The 17,719-nt window shown below is 30.2% G+C and overlaps 2 protein-coding genes and 1 non-coding gene across 4 annotated transcripts; 1 reads left to right on the forward strand and 2 right to left on the reverse strand.

Moving 5' to 3' along the window:
- Window positions 1-20: 20 nt before the first annotated feature.
- Window positions 21-1,609, reverse strand: LOC124932594. Of its 2 annotated transcripts, none has more exons than XM_047473250.1 (2): window positions 501-1,609; window positions 21-384 (listed from the first exon to the last, which is right to left on the reverse strand). In XM_047473250.1, exons 1-2 carry the CDS (start codon window positions 1,572-1,574, stop codon window positions 133-135), a joined length of 1,326 nt encoding a protein of 441 aa, XP_047329206.1. In that variant the 5' UTR covers window positions 1,575-1,609; the 3' UTR covers window positions 21-132. The 2 variants fall into 2 exon arrangements, with proteins under 2 accessions (XP_047329206.1, XP_047329207.1); XM_047473251.1 differs by having other exon boundaries at window positions 250-399.
- Window positions 1,610-2,561: 952 nt separating this feature from the next.
- LOC124931368 (glycerophosphodiester phosphodiesterase GDPD4) lies at window positions 2,562-8,936 on the forward strand. Its single transcript, XM_047471816.1, has 9 exons — window positions 2,562-2,760; window positions 3,340-3,426; window positions 3,826-3,923; window positions 5,541-5,601; window positions 7,362-7,433; window positions 7,626-7,718; window positions 7,840-7,929; window positions 8,023-8,150; window positions 8,614-8,936. Exons 1-9 carry the CDS (start codon window positions 2,578-2,580, stop codon window positions 8,774-8,776), a joined length of 975 nt encoding a protein of 324 aa, XP_047327772.1. The 5' UTR covers window positions 2,562-2,577; the 3' UTR covers window positions 8,777-8,936.
- An 8,706-nt stretch (window positions 8,937-17,642) lies between these two features.
- TRNAG-UCC lies at window positions 17,643-17,714 on the reverse strand. The gene has a single exon. It is a non-coding gene; the product is annotated as a tRNA-Gly (tRNA).
- Window positions 17,715-17,719: the final 5 nt, after the last annotated feature.

Below are 17,719 nucleotides of genomic sequence, written 5' to 3' on the forward strand. Positions count from 1 at the left end.
ACTAGTTAGTTTGATTAAGATTATAAATTCAAATAAACTACAATTGCACAGAATAAGTTATAGAGAATAAATTGATACACTATCCATCTTTTGCAGTTAATTTCAGTGTTGAGATAGCCTCCACAAGTATGCTTACCTTTGACTCTCATAGAAGGCGAGCAATTTACTCGCTCGAGCACGTTTCTGTTTCAGTTCTTCGAGTTTTGCTGATAATGCTTGTATTTCTAATCTAACAGAGTCTATCTCCTTCTCCAACTCTGTTCTGGCCAGATCAGAACGACCACATTTGTTCTCTTCTATTACCGTTGATATTGAAGCATCCATACTTCCCTCTTTGGATGTGCCAAGATTGCAAAATTCATTCCCTAGCGCAAGCACTTCTTCCTAAAAATGATTGGCCTAAGCATTTAAAAGTTAACCCATAACAGAATTCAAACTTAATTGCACAATTGTTGTAACAAGGAAGATGATGGAATGAATGGATGTGGGGAGAAACTCACGTCGGAGATTAAACATCTGACATGAGCAACATAATGACATTCTTCGCAATAATAAGTAGGATCAGACAGTAACCTAATTTCCTCACAAGCATCACAGTAGAACTCCTCATGACCTTCCTCATCGTCATGATCTTTGATTCGGGTGTTCATTAAAGTGAGATGATGAATATGACCTTCAAACTTGACAACAATAGGCAGTGAAGGAACACAATGAAGATGGATATCAAACCCACAATCCTCATCAACGCAATGCAACAATGGGAGACATACATTGCAAACGCAACTATCACATCTGAAACGCCTAGGTATGTACACAAGAACAAGAGGATGGTCATGGAATTCATAGGTCCTGGCGACCAGTGAAGAACATTTCATATCTAGTTTGAAATTACATTCTTCGCATGTATACCCAATTGACCCGTCTAATGCATCCGCACATAAGGTGCAGAATTCACTACCGCCGTCACCTGGAAGCTCCGGCGGCACCCATCTCTTCAATAACAGACTGTGCCGTCGGTGAAGTGGGGTTATAATTCTCTTTGGTAATTGAGTGCACGATTTGTGCATTAATAATTTGTTCTCTAAACAAACATAGACAGGGTTTTCAACTGGTAACCTGCAGGCAGAGCATAATAAACCCTCGAATTTCTCTTCGTCCTTGTCACAAATGAACCATGAATGTGATTTCCCGTCAAACCCTATTTCTTCTTGGATTGTTTCTCTGGGTATCAGTTGAGAGCATGATAAATCCAAGTCGAAATTGCAGTCTGGGCAATGGAAGGTGAAGCCTTTGCTGCTCTTTAAGCAAGCGTCGCATTGGAAGAAGCCGCGAGCGTAAGGCGGGCGGAAGAGGAGATAGAGTGGGTGTTGTGGGTGGAAGGAATGAGATAGCTTTTGGGGAAGTGAAGCGCATGATTTGTGTAGATAGAAGGGACATGGCTTAGAGAGACATTGAAAGAATGGATGTTTGTCGATTGTGCGTCGGTCGCAACCGTGACAGTAAATTTCATATTCTTCTGATGAATACTGTAGCTTCATGGGATGATCGTGGCTGGGATGTCGAGTCCCAGCCATTTGGTAAGTATAGGCTGAGAGAGAATGAAGGATCAAGAGCGACGGCGCCGGCGACGGAGGACAGACGACATAGATAGTGAGAAATGGCTTTTTTTTTTTTTTTTTTTTTTTTTTTTTTATGGGAAATTTGACGAAACGACCTTAAAAAGCAGCATTAAATAAATGGGTGACAGGTGCATAATCTTATTTGTGTAGGTCACTATTTTATATTTTTTTTACAAAAATATCTCATTCGCGTACATGACGGAAAGTATCGTCAGTGAGAGGAGAAAAAATTCTTTATATAAATACTCAAAAAAAAATTCATTTCGTTATAAGAAGAAGAGTATCGATTGCCAAAGTGTTCGTACTCGTGCTCATGATTGTGTCCGTCGAAGATCGTCGTCGTGACTGTCTATTGAAGATCGCTGTGAATGTCTATCGTTTAGGTCTTAAAGAATGAGGTATTACCTTTCTTGTAAGATTATAAATCTAGTCCATAGAAGAGAGAAATAAATAAATAAATAAAAATGTCTTATTGGAGTATAGGTATTACTTTTATCTAGTGAACTTGGGTCATGTTCAAAATACTTCCATTATACAAGTATAGAGACATTATATGAATTTTATTCATTAAGGGACATTTATACATAAAAATAAAGCATCATTTCTCTTATTTTTTTTTTTTTTTTATATGTAACCCTTTCTTAGTGGCTAGATAATGGTTGTACTGCTATAATCGAACTAACCTCTTGTTTGTGATATCTTTGTCCCGAACATGACAATTTTCTCAAAATACTGCGAATTATCATGACAATGTCTCGGTACAAAAATCTCTCAAACATGACAATTTTTCTAATTTTATTTTATCTTTTGCATATATGACAAAACAGGTCGTGACATTCATTTTGTTATTTATTCTTTGCGGATTTTTAAAAAAAATATATTATTAGTTTTCCTTTATAAAATAAATAAATAAAAATGAATGCTGAATGCTTATCTGAGCTTTCTCTCTCGCCTGGAAATGGCGATCCCTGCAAGATCGAACAGGCGACAATTACCGAGGGGGAATGGATCCTTCTTGAAGAATATAAGTCTGAAGAGGTTTACTTCTCGTAAACTATTTCGATCGCTTCTTATATGCCTCTTCTTCATTGCCATCATTCCTCCCATTTTCTTCCACTTCAAGCTCAGGCGTTTCCGTCAGGTTTTATACTGTCTTCTCTCATAATTCTTTTAGGTGGCTATTTAGTTTTATGTAATAGCCTTCTACTATTTCATTTAGTTTCTTAATTTGTAGCATTTACAACATCTGTAGTTAGGAGATGTGTTAAATCGGGAATCAATAATGAGTTGGTATAACTGGTAAGGCTGTATAATAAGGCAGATAACATTAATATCATATTAATGAACTTGGTCAGAGATATAAAAGCTCCTCATTTTGAAATGACCTAGAAATTTTGATCATTTTTTTTTTCTCATAAAAGAAAGAAAGTCTGAGGTAATTTCTTTTTCCTTGCAAATTGAAGGGTGTTAACAAATCGACCAAAAGGGTATGAATCAAAATTAGAGCATATTTATCTTACGTGATTATTTTCAAATAACCCAAAACGAACAAAGCCTTAGGAAGATGAGTCGGTCTCTCAGCTACTGCAAGTGCTTACTCCTAAACTGTATCTTGCATTTGCTTCATAAATTATCCATAATATGTGACTCAACTATGTTTCTTTTTGTTTTGGTGAAGATAGATTTGATTGTAACTAACTTTTTATGGACTTTTATGCAGATGCAACAAAAGAAGTGTGCTTGGCTCAGTAATCCTCCTCTTGTATGTGCTCATGGGGGTGATTCTACCAGTGCCTTCCCTAACACAGTATGTCCATGTCTTCCCTCTAATTAACATTTTACAGGACTTATTCATATGCATTTTTAACATGTTTTTGCCCAACTGTTTCTCTGTTTATTATGTTGGTGTTTGGATACCTATCAGGAAATTAAGCTTGCTCTGCGGAAAATTATTTTTCTTGTTTTTAGGAAGTAGTATATCAATAGAGAAAATATATAAGGTTCTTGAATGTTAGCCTTTGCACATTTCTTATATTTAGCAAATTTTACAGCATACTTCTGGAGATGAGTATTTATCATTGTGCCAAGTGGTTATTCTTCATAAGCCCACTTCTTAATGTAGCTTTATGATAGTTTGATATTTTCAGTTCTGTTCTGATGGGGACAACCATGATCTTGACATTCTATGTCATTCTTTTTTTATCAGATGTCTGCATATAATAGTGCCCTTCGTTCTCAAGTAGAGTGCATTGAGATTGATGTTTCTCGTTCGTCAGATGGGGTACTGTTTGCTCTTCATGATAGGTATGCACAAGTATTTTCCTTAACATATTTCTCTTCTTCAGACACCCAATTGTTTCTCCACTGATGCAAAAAATCTGATTTAAAAAGGATTTCTATTATCAAGGATAGGCATTACTAAATTAACTTATGTGAAATTGAACTTATTTGAACTCATTTGGAAACAGTAGTTTTTTTAGTGAATTTGTAACTGTGACTCAATCCTAATATAACCGCCTATTTATTTTGGGAAACAAATAAACTATGAAAGGTATTAGTTGATTTTTTGGTTGTGAAAAACAAGGAATATATTAGGTCATAGTATAGCTATGTTTGTCCCTTCTTCCCACTTTGTGCCTATAGTTTTAAATGTTATTTGATGTGATTTTTCCAACATGTTTTTCAGGCCGCTAGTTGATCCAATTAGTAGTTATGTTTTTTCATTCATGAAAACTGTCGATCCTGAATCCAGAAATATAAGTGATATACTGTTTTATTAGAAGTCGCTTTGCGACAACTCTATTAATACAAACTTTAACATTTAAACAAAAAAAACATATAAGGGAGGGGAGGACTAGCTATGCATATCTATGAGTCAACTGGTATATATAAAGAATTTAAAACACACTGCCAAGCCTTTTTTGTCCTTACTAAAGAATGTTTTCATTTTATTAATTATAAAGAATTTATATTACACATTTTGTTTAGTAATGTAACTACTGGCAAATTCTATATCATTTATCGTATGGAGCCATTAGCCCATGTCCCTTTCATTTACTCCATCACTATAATTCTATTAATCTAAAAAGAGTATAGATTTAGTGAATTCCAATTCTCTATAACTTAATAATCTCTACATAATGCATCAAATATCATTTAGGGCATGAGAGAAAACTTTCTATCAATCATTACTGAAGAGAACAATTTAATTTAGTACAAAGTATATGTTTCTCTCGATGATCTACAATCAGAACTACAATCTCCATTACTCTTTGACAAGGCCTAGAAATAGTTTATATAAAACCAAATATAGTGAATAATTCCTGTATTTTGTTTAGATAATAAGATAGATATTATAATGTGTATGATCCCATTCAGTATTCACTAGTTTGAATATATTGTACAAAGAGTATAAAGACTAATTTTCAGGAAAAGGCTATTCAATGATCGTTCAAGTACGCTAAAAAATAAGACTGAAGACAAGGGTCCAAGTACCTTCCTACTTTCATTCGACGACCCTCCAAAACATCTTTTTGTTGTGTCAAATGCTTGTCGGATTTATCACCTAACGACTACACTGAAAATAATTTAACCACTCCATAATTGGAAAATTAAAGGAAATTATGGTTGACTTAACCCCGAATCATCACTTAATTTTGTACAGGTGATGTTGAAGGGTGTCTTTCTCCAATGTGGCAACCACACTTTTAAATTGTGGAATTCATCTTTTCCCATACTTTTATTTATTTCTTGACTCTGGATATTGACTACCATGGTCTCATAGTGTATACACAAACAAACCATTTACTTGAATTTCATTTGCTAACAGTCACTGCCGATTATATATGTGTATGGTTCTACTTTGCTTCTACTTGCACTATTATGAAGCTATCAGGGTTTTGATTCTCATTACACAGGCAGGGACTTGCAGCGGATATCTGGAAATGATAGTTCTAAGGTTGGGTATTTGAGCATGGAAGAGGTAAGACTCTTCATGTAATGAACATCATGAATTGGTTCTTCTGTTTCTCTAAAATTAGAAAAGTGAGCCTGCACAACTAGCTGCAGTATGAAGTTGAAGAAACCAACTGACAAGAAGGAATATTGGAATCTGAATATATAGCTAATTAAGAACTGGGGCCTTGCTTGATAAGATTGAAAATTAAGACCAACTGACAAGAAGGAAGATGGAAATCTAAATATTTAGGTAATTAAGAAGTGAGCTTCTTAAGATTGAAAATAACACTGAATATGTCAAGTGACCAACAAAAACATTATGAAACATAAGTATCAGCTGTTGTTTTGGGTAAATTCAACAAACTAAGTAGAATTCAACATTGCGTAAAGCTCAATTGAATTTAAATTCTGCACCTATTTTCAGTTTTTCTTATCAATTAAGTGATTGATTTAATCCTGTCATTAAACCAGATTAATAAAGAACACACATAATTTGTGTACATTGAATGCTGAATATCATTGTCAAACATAGCGTGAGTGGTTAAGTTGTTAAGCTTCCTCTCTGCAAGATGAACCTTTGTACTAAATGATTTACAAAAGATATAGTTATTATAGTGGGACCATTTGAAAACACTTTTTTCTCAACTATCTCATATAGATGTGGATCCAAATCAGACCATGTTTTAGAAACAAAACTTAGGTAGAGACATATTAAAAGATTTATTGACGGTTCTCATCTAGATCCATAAAGTGTTTTGGGGCTAGTGAATCAAGAAAAATAACCTTTTCATATTGAGTTTTTTCTTCTTAGACATTATTATTTCTTCATATCACATTCTATGGCCCATACATTTTGTGAATTAGGTAGCTTTTGAGTACTCTTGTAATAAAAATATCACATACTAACTGGTAAGACCTTAGATTGACCTTGAGTTCCATGACAAGCCTTGTGGGCTCTTTTTATTTCCTTGCGTCGGGCTCTTTTTATTTCCTTGTGTTGACAGTTTGCAAACTTTTTATTATTTTGAGATCTCAGCATGTTGGTTTTTTCTCACTTGTAAGTGTCGTTTGGCTGTTTATTTATTATAAATAAAGGCAATTATTTTCCCCAAGAAAAAAGTCCTTAGATCGGATGTAACAGTAAATCTGATTGGGATCTCGCGTCATTTCAATTAAACTCCAAGCTTGAGAAAATTGGAAACTGCTTTAAATTCAGAAAATAATAAGGATTTCAATTTGAGTAGAAATTGGGTATCTAAGATAAAGGTGATTAGTCCAAAAGACAGTAGAGGGAATAACCTGTAGTACTTCCAAATTGGGTATCTGACTGTGTTTTACTTTGCGTTCCTTCAAGTTTTCAAGATACTCCTTCCATCCCGATTTATGAAAGCCATTACTTCCAAATGGGTGTCACAATTTAGAACTCATTTGGATTATTTCAAAACCTCTTAATCACCACAATATATAATCTAGAGCTATCTATTTTATACCTTTCAAAATTAAATTTTAACTTATCGATCACAATACAAATCTAACATTTTTTAAAAACTCTTTGAAGGGTATTATGGTCCAAGAAATTTCACACATAATTTTTTTAAAACTCACTTCAACTATAAAGTGCTCTCATAAATTGTAACAAAAGAGAGTATTGTATTCTTAGGTTACATACAGCAGTAAATGCTATTGCAGTTGGATTTTGAGAAATTATCTTTAGCCACAGGTCTCATGCATTTGACTTATGTATATCAATGTTTTTGCTTACAAGATCAACGTTTGTGTTCGTAGATCAAGGAACTTAAAGCAGCTTCTACAGATCGAAAAGGTGAAACCATTCCTACAGTTGAAGATGCTCTTAAGGTAGTTAATGTATACAGATATAGATAATGCCTTTTTTTTAATGTAATTGTTCACAATCTGCATTTTGTTAATTTCCTATTCATTACTTGACCAGTTGCACAAGAAAATGAAAGAAAATAGATTCTCAGTTCACCGGCATTTCCTTTTAATAATTGATCAATTATTGACTTATCAGTTGCAATGGATTTACAGATGATATCCAGTTCTGTTCAACTTGTAATCCTCGATGCTAAAGTTGGGCCACCTTCCTATGAAAAAGGTCTTGCCAAAGACATTCTTGATGTTGTAAGTACTGTTTCCACTTTATTCATTAATTCCATGACAGTTGATAGGGCATAAATCTGGCTACATGCCGGAGTATTTGTACAAGTTGGACTGTTTGTAATGATTTTGATTTACGTTGCAGATTGAGGGAATGCAATGCAAAAACTGTATTGTATGGGCAAAAAGCGACAGCTTAGTGAGGGACATCATGAAATTGTCATCCAACACTAGCGTAATAAATATTGTCTAATTCCAGAAATGAAATTTGTAAAAGTAATTCCTCGGAGCAAAAATAATAATGATTTTCTATATATACTTACAACAGGTGGGTTATATTGTAATGGAGGATCCTTCTACTGGAGCTAGAACTAACTTATTAAGGATGAGAGGTGCTACTGTTGTTGGTATCTACCATCCTCTAGTTGAGGACAAGGTTCTCAAAGTATTGCACAGGTATACAACAAATAACAAATATTTTGCACATTTTTATTATTTTACAGTTATATGTATATCAACAATATCATTCACAGTATATTATTTATTTCAATGAAAATGGCCATTCTTATAAAGCAATCAGACATATCAAATCTTCTGATTAATCAAATCATCAACCAAAATAGCGTTTGTTCTCTGACTTCTCTCTATTTTTCAAAACTATATTTAAGGGGGATAATGTTGCAATAGAACCAGAATAATCACCAAACAAGGTTATTTTCAAATAACCCAATATCAAATAAGGCCTATTATTGTTGATATGTTTTAGATTCAAAATTTTGTTTTGTTTATGTACCTGAAAATGGATCAAGATATAGAATCATAAACAATAAGTGTTTCCAAAAGGGATAACAATCTCTCTTATATATGTGCATAGTCATGTCATAGTGCTTGATCATATTTGCCATATACTTGAAAACAGGAGGAAGAAGAAGGTGTATGCATGGACTGTTGACGATGAAGATTCGATGGAGAAGATGTTGTTTCAACATGTAGATGGAGTAGTTACGAGTAACCCCACTTTATTCCAGCGTGTTATGTCCGATACAAGAACCCAATGTCTTGAAGATGGATTCTCTCTTTAAAATTCGATTCTATTAACATAAAAAGAGAATGTAAGAGTCCTCAATTAATCTAATTATTTAGGTTTGGGCTTCAATATATCTACCTTGAGGAGGAGAAAGTGTTCTATCAATGGCTCATTTTTTATATTTTTTATTGCAATGTAATCAGTTTCATTTTCAATTGTAAGAACTCATTTAACTAAATATATATTTGACAGATGGAGATGTTCGGTCACAAGGAATCGGAGGATGCCGACAATGATAAATCACACAAGTATTTTTTTGGTGATTTTTTTTTGTTTGGTAAAGACATTTGTAGTTGTAGACGTAGGTAGTAGTTAAATACTTGAATATTGCACATAATAATGTCACTGACATAAGTAACCCAATATCTCAACCATATTCATATTGACTAAAAATATTGAAGTGATGTTATTAACATAACTAATATAATGTTTTCTCTTAATTTTAAATTTAGAAAGCATATCTTAAGTGATTGGTCATTTAAACTAATGGAATACTTTTGTTACCTACTTTCTTGTACTAAAAATGAGTCTTATGCTATTGTTGTAGATATCTAATGTGTGGTTTTATTGAGGATGTAATTTGGTATTTTTTTTACCATCTTTTTTCTAATATTTTTTTTCTTTTGTATAAATATTAAATTATTTTATAAAATGTCATTATAAATAAGCTGAGAAAGCGGGTCCGCACTTAAAAATGTCATAAAGCAAAATTTAAAAGAAATTGCAAATGGTTTGCTATTCAATATTTAGAGAATATATATATTCAATTAATTAAATTTTCAAAATTCATGACATATATGAAAAAAATGTATACCTAGGAGTCCTGTTTAATTTTAATTTGATATGAAATCATATTTTAAATATTTAGGTTTAGTCAAGAGGTTGTAGGTAGCACAAAAAGTCACAAACTATGCTGAAAATAAGGATATAATAAATACACATCTTTTAGTCAAACTAATGAGGTGTCAATAAGATTGTCATTTTCTTCACACCGTTTCTCCTCAAATTATGTTTTTATAACAACCAATTTGATTTATAATATTCTTTAAAATTTAAAATTATGTTTAAGAATTAATAATAAATAAATACCAAGTAAATAAGAATTTCTAATAGATGAAAATTAAAAGTATATCGATATAAATAAAATAAATAAACTTAGAACCCTTCAAATTTAAATGAAGTTCATGAATATATTAACTTTCTACCATTTCAAACAATATTATATTAGTTATTTTATTTTAGTCTAGAGATATAGTGATATAAAAAGAGAGTATGAATTTAACTTTTTTTAAATTTGTATTATAATGTATTATTTGTTTATTTAAAAGAGGATAAGATTGACTCATTAATTAATGTTCAAAGTAGTTTAACTAGCATTGGTATGAAGCATATATATTTAATATGCATTTAAAATTTTTGGTTTTGTTTGATAAGTAACTGCAAATTTCAGTCAAGTAATTTGAGGTTGTTTGAGTTTATGTTATTGGATTTATTTGAATTTGAATTTTGATTTTAAAATAAATTTTGTTTGATTTAAAAAAAATTGATATTATTTGAATAACTCCAAATATTATCCTGGATAAGAAAATTAATTAGTTGTCTCCAATTCAAACTAGCATTTAGCCCGTGCATTTGCACGGGTAATAATATAAAAATCGTGAAAAAAAATTATGGATAACATTTTTTGACATTTTTTTAACTGTTTTAAGTTTATGGGTGAGTCAACCCATAATCCGACCCAAATATCCATTTACTCAACATCATTATATATTAGTTAGTTAAAAAGTTGAACTTATATTAATATTAAAACGTCCCGCGTTTATCAAATTTGGTGTTGAATTTAAAATATAAAGTCTTTGTAGCCTAGTTGGTTAAAAAGTTGTACTTGTTTTGTTAGGTTGCAAGTTCGAAACATACCTCTAGCATTTTTAATTTTATTTTTAACCGTTTTAAATTTAAAAAAGGGTCAACCCACAATCCGACCCAAGTATCCAAATTAACCATAGCTCTCGACCCGGCAATCCGGACACTTTAAAAATTAAGCATCATTATATATATATAGATTAGTTAGTTAAAAAGTTGAACTTATATTAATATTAAAACGTCCCGCGTTTATCAAATTTGGTGTTGAATTTAAAATACAAAGTCTTTGTAGCCTAGTTGGTTAAAGAGTTGTACTTGTTTTGTTAGGTTGCAAGTTCGAAACATAACTCTAGCATTTTTAATTTTATTTTTAACCGTTTTAAATTTAAAAAAGGGTCAACCCACAATCCGACCCAAGTATCCAAATTAACCACAGCTCTCGACCCGGCAATCCGGACACTTTAAAAATTAAGCATCATTATATATATATAGATTAGTTAGTTAAAAAGTTGAACTTATATTAATATTAAAACGTCCCGCGTTTATCAAATTTGGTGTTGAATTTAAAATATAAAGTCTTTGTAGCCTAGTTGGTTAAAGAGTTGTACTTATTTTGTTAGGTTGCAAGTTCGAAACATACCTCTAGTATTTTTAATTTTATTTTTAACCGTTTTAAATTTTAAAACGGGTCAACCCACAATCCGACCCAAGTATCCAAATTAACCACAGCTCTCGACCCGGCAATCCGGACACTTTAAAAATTAAGCAGCATTATATATATATAGATTAGTTAGTTAAAAAGTTGAACTTATATTAATATTAAAACGTCCCGCGTTTATCAAATTTGGTGTTGAATTTAAAATATAAAGTCTTTGTAGCCTAGTTGGTTAAAGAGTTGTACTTGTTTTGTTAGGTTGCAAGTTCGAAACATACCTCTAGCATTTTTAATTTTATTTTTAACCGTTTTAAATTTAAAAACGAGTCAACCCACAATCCGACCCAAGTATCCAAATTAACCACAGCTCTCGACCCGGCAATCCGGACACTTTAAAAATTAAGCATCATTATATATATATAGATAAGATCAATTGACTATTAACATAAGGGTTTCAAAAAGAAGTCATATGTGTAAATATCAATCATCCTAAATAGAAAAATGAAAATTTTAATTAATTAAAAGTACAATATTTAATAATCCTAAACAATCTCAAACAAGGCCCGCTAATATCATGTTTAAGTTATATGCAAGTTTTCTCTTATAGTGGATATAGAATCTAGTTGAATAAGAGTTTTTCCTCTTCATATACATACAAATAGTTATACAGAATCCAACATGATTTTCCGTTTATGTTTTCCATTTCTTTTGCTCACGTTTATCATCCAAATTCATTTCACAATCACAATTGCTGAGGAAAAGATCAATAATAAAATCGATTTTCAACAAGTAGTGGTTCATGTCTCTAGCAACGTGACAGATGTTCCAACACCGTTACAGGTTAGATGTCAATCAGGTAATGATGATCTTGGTCTTCATACAGTGAGACGAGGACATGAATTTAATTGGGGTTTCGTGTAAACTTTATTGGAAGCACGCTCTTCTTTTGTCATTTTTATTCCAACAACAGAAATAAAGTGTTTGCGGTGTTTGATAGTAAATTAGCCGATAAGTACTGCGACAATGGAGATAACTATCAATGTTTTTGGGTGGCTAACGACGATGGCTTCTATTTAAGTAATGATAATCATAAGTTTATTAAAATAAATAGTTGGTAGTAGAGTATATTGATTCTAAATAATAGTATTATTCTTTTTTGGCTTCTTTTATGTGCGTATATATATTGTTTATAAATTTATTTTGTATGTTGCATATTACATATTTTTGTTGGAAATGAAAATTGAATTCCACTAATTTGTGTATGTGCAAGACTGCACATAAAAGGACTAAAAACGAATACTACAATCTCAAAGCAACACAACTCAAAAATCAACTAATTAACAAATGGGAATAAAGTTCTCAACATTAATCTTAACTGCCCTTGCTATAGCTTCTTGCTCATTTTAAATTTTATTAAAAACAATTTTGTTTATAATTTTTTTTATTTGATATAAACAATATAGAAAGAAAAAAACACATGTTTTCTATCTGGATTGTATAATTAATTAATCATCAAACAATCCAGTTAGTCAAAAGTTGCAACTTACTATTTGTTAGAATGAAGTCAAATCAAATTTGTCAATTTCTATAAGAAAGACACGTGTACCCTCACTCTCGAGTATTGAGCCATCCCACACCGATTTTAAATCTTGTTTGATAATCTGTTATAATAATAATAAAAATCAGAAATTTATTGATTTTAAATATTGTTTGATAATCTGATATAATAATAATAAAAATCAGAAATTTGTTGAAAGTAGTGAATTTTTTTAACAAATCTTGATTTATACTTATCTTTACTCCATTTATCATATTATTCATTAACTAGTATTTTAAATGAGTTTGTGTAGGTAGGTAGAGGTTGGAATACTATAAATAGAGAAGGGCATGCAATATAATCAAATCAAATCAATCATCTGATCTTGATATTTCATAAATTTAATAAGTTTACTTGTTAATTTGTGCATCCATCATCTATGGCTTCTTCCAAGAGTGCCCTGTTTCTCCTTTGCGCCCTACTCTTTGCATGTGTCCTTCTAGCATCATCATCATCGTCGTCTGTTGAACCTAGTACCACTTCCACAGGTGATCAGTTTAAGGTTTTTGTGTTTGTATTATTATTATATATATCATGTTTTGATTTGAATTTATTGATAATGAATAGATGATATTAATGATGCAGAGGCAAATATGGTGGCGACGGGAGAAAACACAGATAGTGTCGGTGATGAAGGCGTGGAGGTAGAGACGACGAGTGATCAAGAAACTGGAGAATCAAAACAACGTCTTTTTAGACCATGCCGCCCCGGTTATTATTGCTGCAGGTTTGCAGGTCCAAGCAGGTGTGTCAGGTGCTGCCGCCGCGCAACCTAGCTAGCTAGCTAGGATCTTGCAGCCAACTTATAAATAAGTTACGCGAATATTCGAATCTGGGCTAGCTACCTTTTATTATCGTATCAAATCAAATCAAATCATACTTAAGTCAAATAATAAATAAGGTGCTGGGAAACCATATATGCTTGCTTAGGTGCATGTTAATGTTGTTATTTGGAATAAAATGGCTCAGATAGATCGATGTTATGTTTTGCTTTTTTTTTATCTTTTAAGCTAACAAAAACAAATTTAATTAAAATTTCTCCTCTAGACTTGTCATGTATGTAAATAAAACGTGCATGTGAATGAAATTTATATCCATCCACGTACATGTTTGTTATTCAATATAATTAAATAAAACGGTGCTACATATATAATTAATCAAATGGAATTATGCATGTATCACCTAAATTATATACCTAAATCACATAGTAGGACAACCGGAAATAACGACGGTAATAATGCAACCTACCGTCGCTATTAATTTTAATACCGTTTATAACCTACTTATTATTGACCCTCCAAAATATATTTTTGTTGTGTCAAATGCTTGTCGAATTTATCACCTAACAACTACGTACTACACTGAAAAAATAATTTACCAATCCATAATTGGAAAATTAAAGGAAATTATGGTTGATTTAACCCCAAATTAATCATCACTTAATTATTTATATGAAAAAAAATGTATACCTAGCTAGGAGTCCTTATTTAATTTTAGTTTGATATGAAATTATATTTTAAATAAAACTAAATATTATCTATCAATTTAAATATTTAAATTTAGTTATGTAATACACAAATCACAAACTATACTAAAAAAGACACATCTTTTAGTCAAATCAACAAGGTGTCAATAAGATTGTCATTTTCTTGACACGTTTTCTCCTCAAATTATTTTCTAATTATAACAACCATTTGAATTATATTATTCTCTTAATTTTAAAATTATGTTTAAGAATTAGTGATAAATAAATAACAAAAAAATGATAATTTCTAATAGATGAGTATATGTGAGATTTAAAAAATATATATATATTGATCTAAATAAAATAAATAAACTTAAAACGTCTTCAGTTGAAACTAAATTCATTAATTTTGTTAACTTTCTCCCCTTCAAATAGAAATTATATTAATTATTTTATTTATTATTATTTTTTTTGTTTAGAGATATAAAGAGAGTATGAATTTAACCTTTTTAAATTTGTATTTTGTATTATTTATTTATTTATTTAAATGATGGTAAGATTGACCCATTAATTAATGTTCAAAGCAGTTTAAGCATTTAAATTATTTGGTTTTGTTTGAGAAGTAACTGCAAATTTTAGTCAAAGTAAAATTATAAATTGAGGTTGTTTGAGTTTAGGTTACTGGATTTATTTGAATATGAATTTTGATTTTAAAATAAATTTTGTTTGATTTAAAAAATAAATGATATTATTTGAGTAACTCCAAATATTATCCTGGATAAGAAAATTAATTAGTTGTCTCCAATTCAAATAAGATCAATTGACTATTAACATGAGGGTTTTAAAAAGAAGTCATATGTGTACATATCAATCATCCTATATAGAAAAAATAAAATTTAATTTATTAATGATAATGATAATTATATATTTATTAAAATAAATAATTGGTAATAAAGTATTGATTCTATATAATAATATTATTCTTTTTGGCTTCTTTTATGTTGTTTATAAATTTTAGTTTGTACATGGCATCTTACTTATTTTTGTTGAAAATGAAAAAAAATCCACTAATTTGTGTATTTGCAAGACTGCACATAAAAAGAGTGAAACACAGTAAAAACAATAACATCAACTTAAGATTCATGTCATAATTTTCAATATAATCTCAAAATCAACTAGCAAATTAATGAGAGCTTTTTTTAATAAATATTTTTATTTGAGCTTTTATAAATATATAGAAGCAAAAAAAACCGCATGTTTTCTATCTAGTCCCGAGAAATTGAGGCCCCATGCAAAAAGAATTAAATTGTGACTCACAAAGTTTTAAAAAATGATATTAAATTTATAAGGAGAGACATTTTAAAACTTAGTCTCTAATACTTTAAATATCAAAGTTGATCATTTTTTTACTAACAAGACATAACAAAATATCAACTTTTTAAATTTATTTTACAACAACTTTAATATATAATGTTAGTGTACACATTTTAAAATTGTTTCAAATAAATAACTAGTTATTAAGAGAATGATAGAAAAAAAAAAATGAAATCAATTTTTTTTTTGTCAATCTTCTTTTTTAAAACATAATAATGTTTTAGTTGATTTATTCATTATTACTTTTATTACTAAAAAAATCTAATATATTTTTAAATATATATTTATATATTTTATTATTTAATTTATTTATTCTCCCTATTATTACTTTAAAATATAAATAAATAAGTTAACTAATAAAATATATATTTGCAAATTAATATGTAAAAGAGATAAATTATTAATGAAGATGAAAAAACATTTCACATCATTTTTTTAAAATATTTTTGTTCTCAATATCATGCATACATTAAATATATAAATACAATATTCACTATATAAAATTTGTTATAATATATATATATATATATATAATATTAATACAATTGAGATAAAAAAATATTAATTAAATAATTAATAATACTATATTTTATTTAAAATTTTGAGAAATTTGAAACCTCAATTATAAAATGGAGCTATATATATAATTGGATATATAGGTTGCCTTCCCTATTTCCGGGTATGATGAGGTAGATGGTATAATAATTAATCATAAAAAAATGGGTAAGTCAAAAGTGTGCCCTCACTTTCGAGTATCCCACACCGATTTTAAGTCTTGTTTAATAATCTGTTATTTATAATAATAATAAAAAATCAAAATTTTGTTAAGAGTAGTGACATTTTCGAACAAATCTTGATTTATATTTCCTTATCTCTTTTATCTATATATATATATATGTTAGTTTTTGTTTATTGTTTTCACAACGAAAACTAGTGACATAATCTCCGCTCTAACTTAAACCGTTTTAAGTGATAGTTGAATTCGTTACTTTCAAAATAAGTGTAAACTATTAAAGAAATCATAAAAATGCAAAAAAATACTTAATTAAAAAAATAAAGAAGAAGAGTTTTTGTAGATAGGTAGAGGTTGGAATACTATAAATAGAAGGGCATGCAATATAATCAAATCATCTGGTCTTGATATTTCATAAATTTATATATTATTATAAAGTTTACTTGTTAATTTGTGCATCCATCATCCATGGTTTCTTCTTCTTCCAAGAGTGCTTTGTTTCTCCTTTGCACTCTACTTTTTGCATGTGTCCTTCTAGCATCATCATCATCTGTTGAACCTAGTACCACTTCGACTCACCAGACAGGTCAGTTTTATGGTTTTTGAGTTTGTATTTGCATATAATATTATGTTCTCATGAAAAAAAAAATCTGTTTTGATTTGAATTATTAATAATGTATGGATGATATTAATGGTGCAGAGGCAAATATGGCGTCGGGTGGTGAAGGCGTGGAGGTAGAGACGACGAGTGACAAAACTGGAGAATCAAAACAACAACAAAGACGTCCATGCCGTCCCGGTTTTTATTGTTGTAAGTTTATAGGTTCCAACTTGTGTACCAAGTGCTGCCGAGACCACACAACCTAGCTAGGATCTTGCCAACTAAATAAATAAATTACAAGAATCTTGTAATAATATCTGGGCTAGCTTTTTATATGTATTAATAAAATATATATATAGCAATTCCATGCTTGCTTAGTTGCACGTTAATGTGGATGTTGTTATTTGGAATAAAATGGCTCAGATCATGTTATATGTTTAACTTTTTATCTTTTAATTAATTATGGTCCTTTATTGAGATATGTTGGAAAGGAATTAAAAGGGTGATACATATATAATTATTAATTAATCAAATGGAATGCATATATATTAAAAAAAAATCACAAAAACTGATTGCGTCTGCCGGGAGTCGAACCCGGGTCTATTGCTTGGAAGGCAATTATCCTAACCGTTGGACTACAAACGCTTATT

The sequence above is a fragment of the Impatiens glandulifera genome, chromosome 3, assembly GCF_907164915.1.
Source record: "Impatiens glandulifera chromosome 3, dImpGla2.1, whole genome shotgun sequence".
In the NCBI taxonomy this organism is placed as follows: Eukaryota; Viridiplantae; Streptophyta; class Magnoliopsida; order Ericales; family Balsaminaceae; genus Impatiens; species Impatiens glandulifera.

Bases quoted from the DNA above. Each gene is read 5' to 3' on its own strand.
- LOC124932594 (XM_047473250.1), bottom strand. From the start codon at position 1,574: ATGGCTGGGACTCGACATCCCAGCCACGATCATCCCATGAAGCTACAG. The intron at 385-500 runs GTGAGTTTCTCC...AATCATTTTTAG, and splicing joins TCAGATGTTTAATCTCCGAC to GAAGAAGTGCTTGCGCTAGG.
- LOC124931368 (XM_047471816.1), top strand. From the start codon at position 2,578: ATGGCGATCCCTGCAAGATCGAACAGGCGACAATTACCGAGGGGGAAT. The intron at 7,930-8,022 runs GTAATAAATATT...TACTTACAACAG, and splicing joins AATTGTCATCCAACACTAGC to GTGGGTTATATTGTAATGGA. The intron at 8,151-8,613 runs GTATACAACAAA...ACTTGAAAACAG, and splicing joins GTTCTCAAAGTATTGCACAG to GAGGAAGAAGAAGGTGTATG.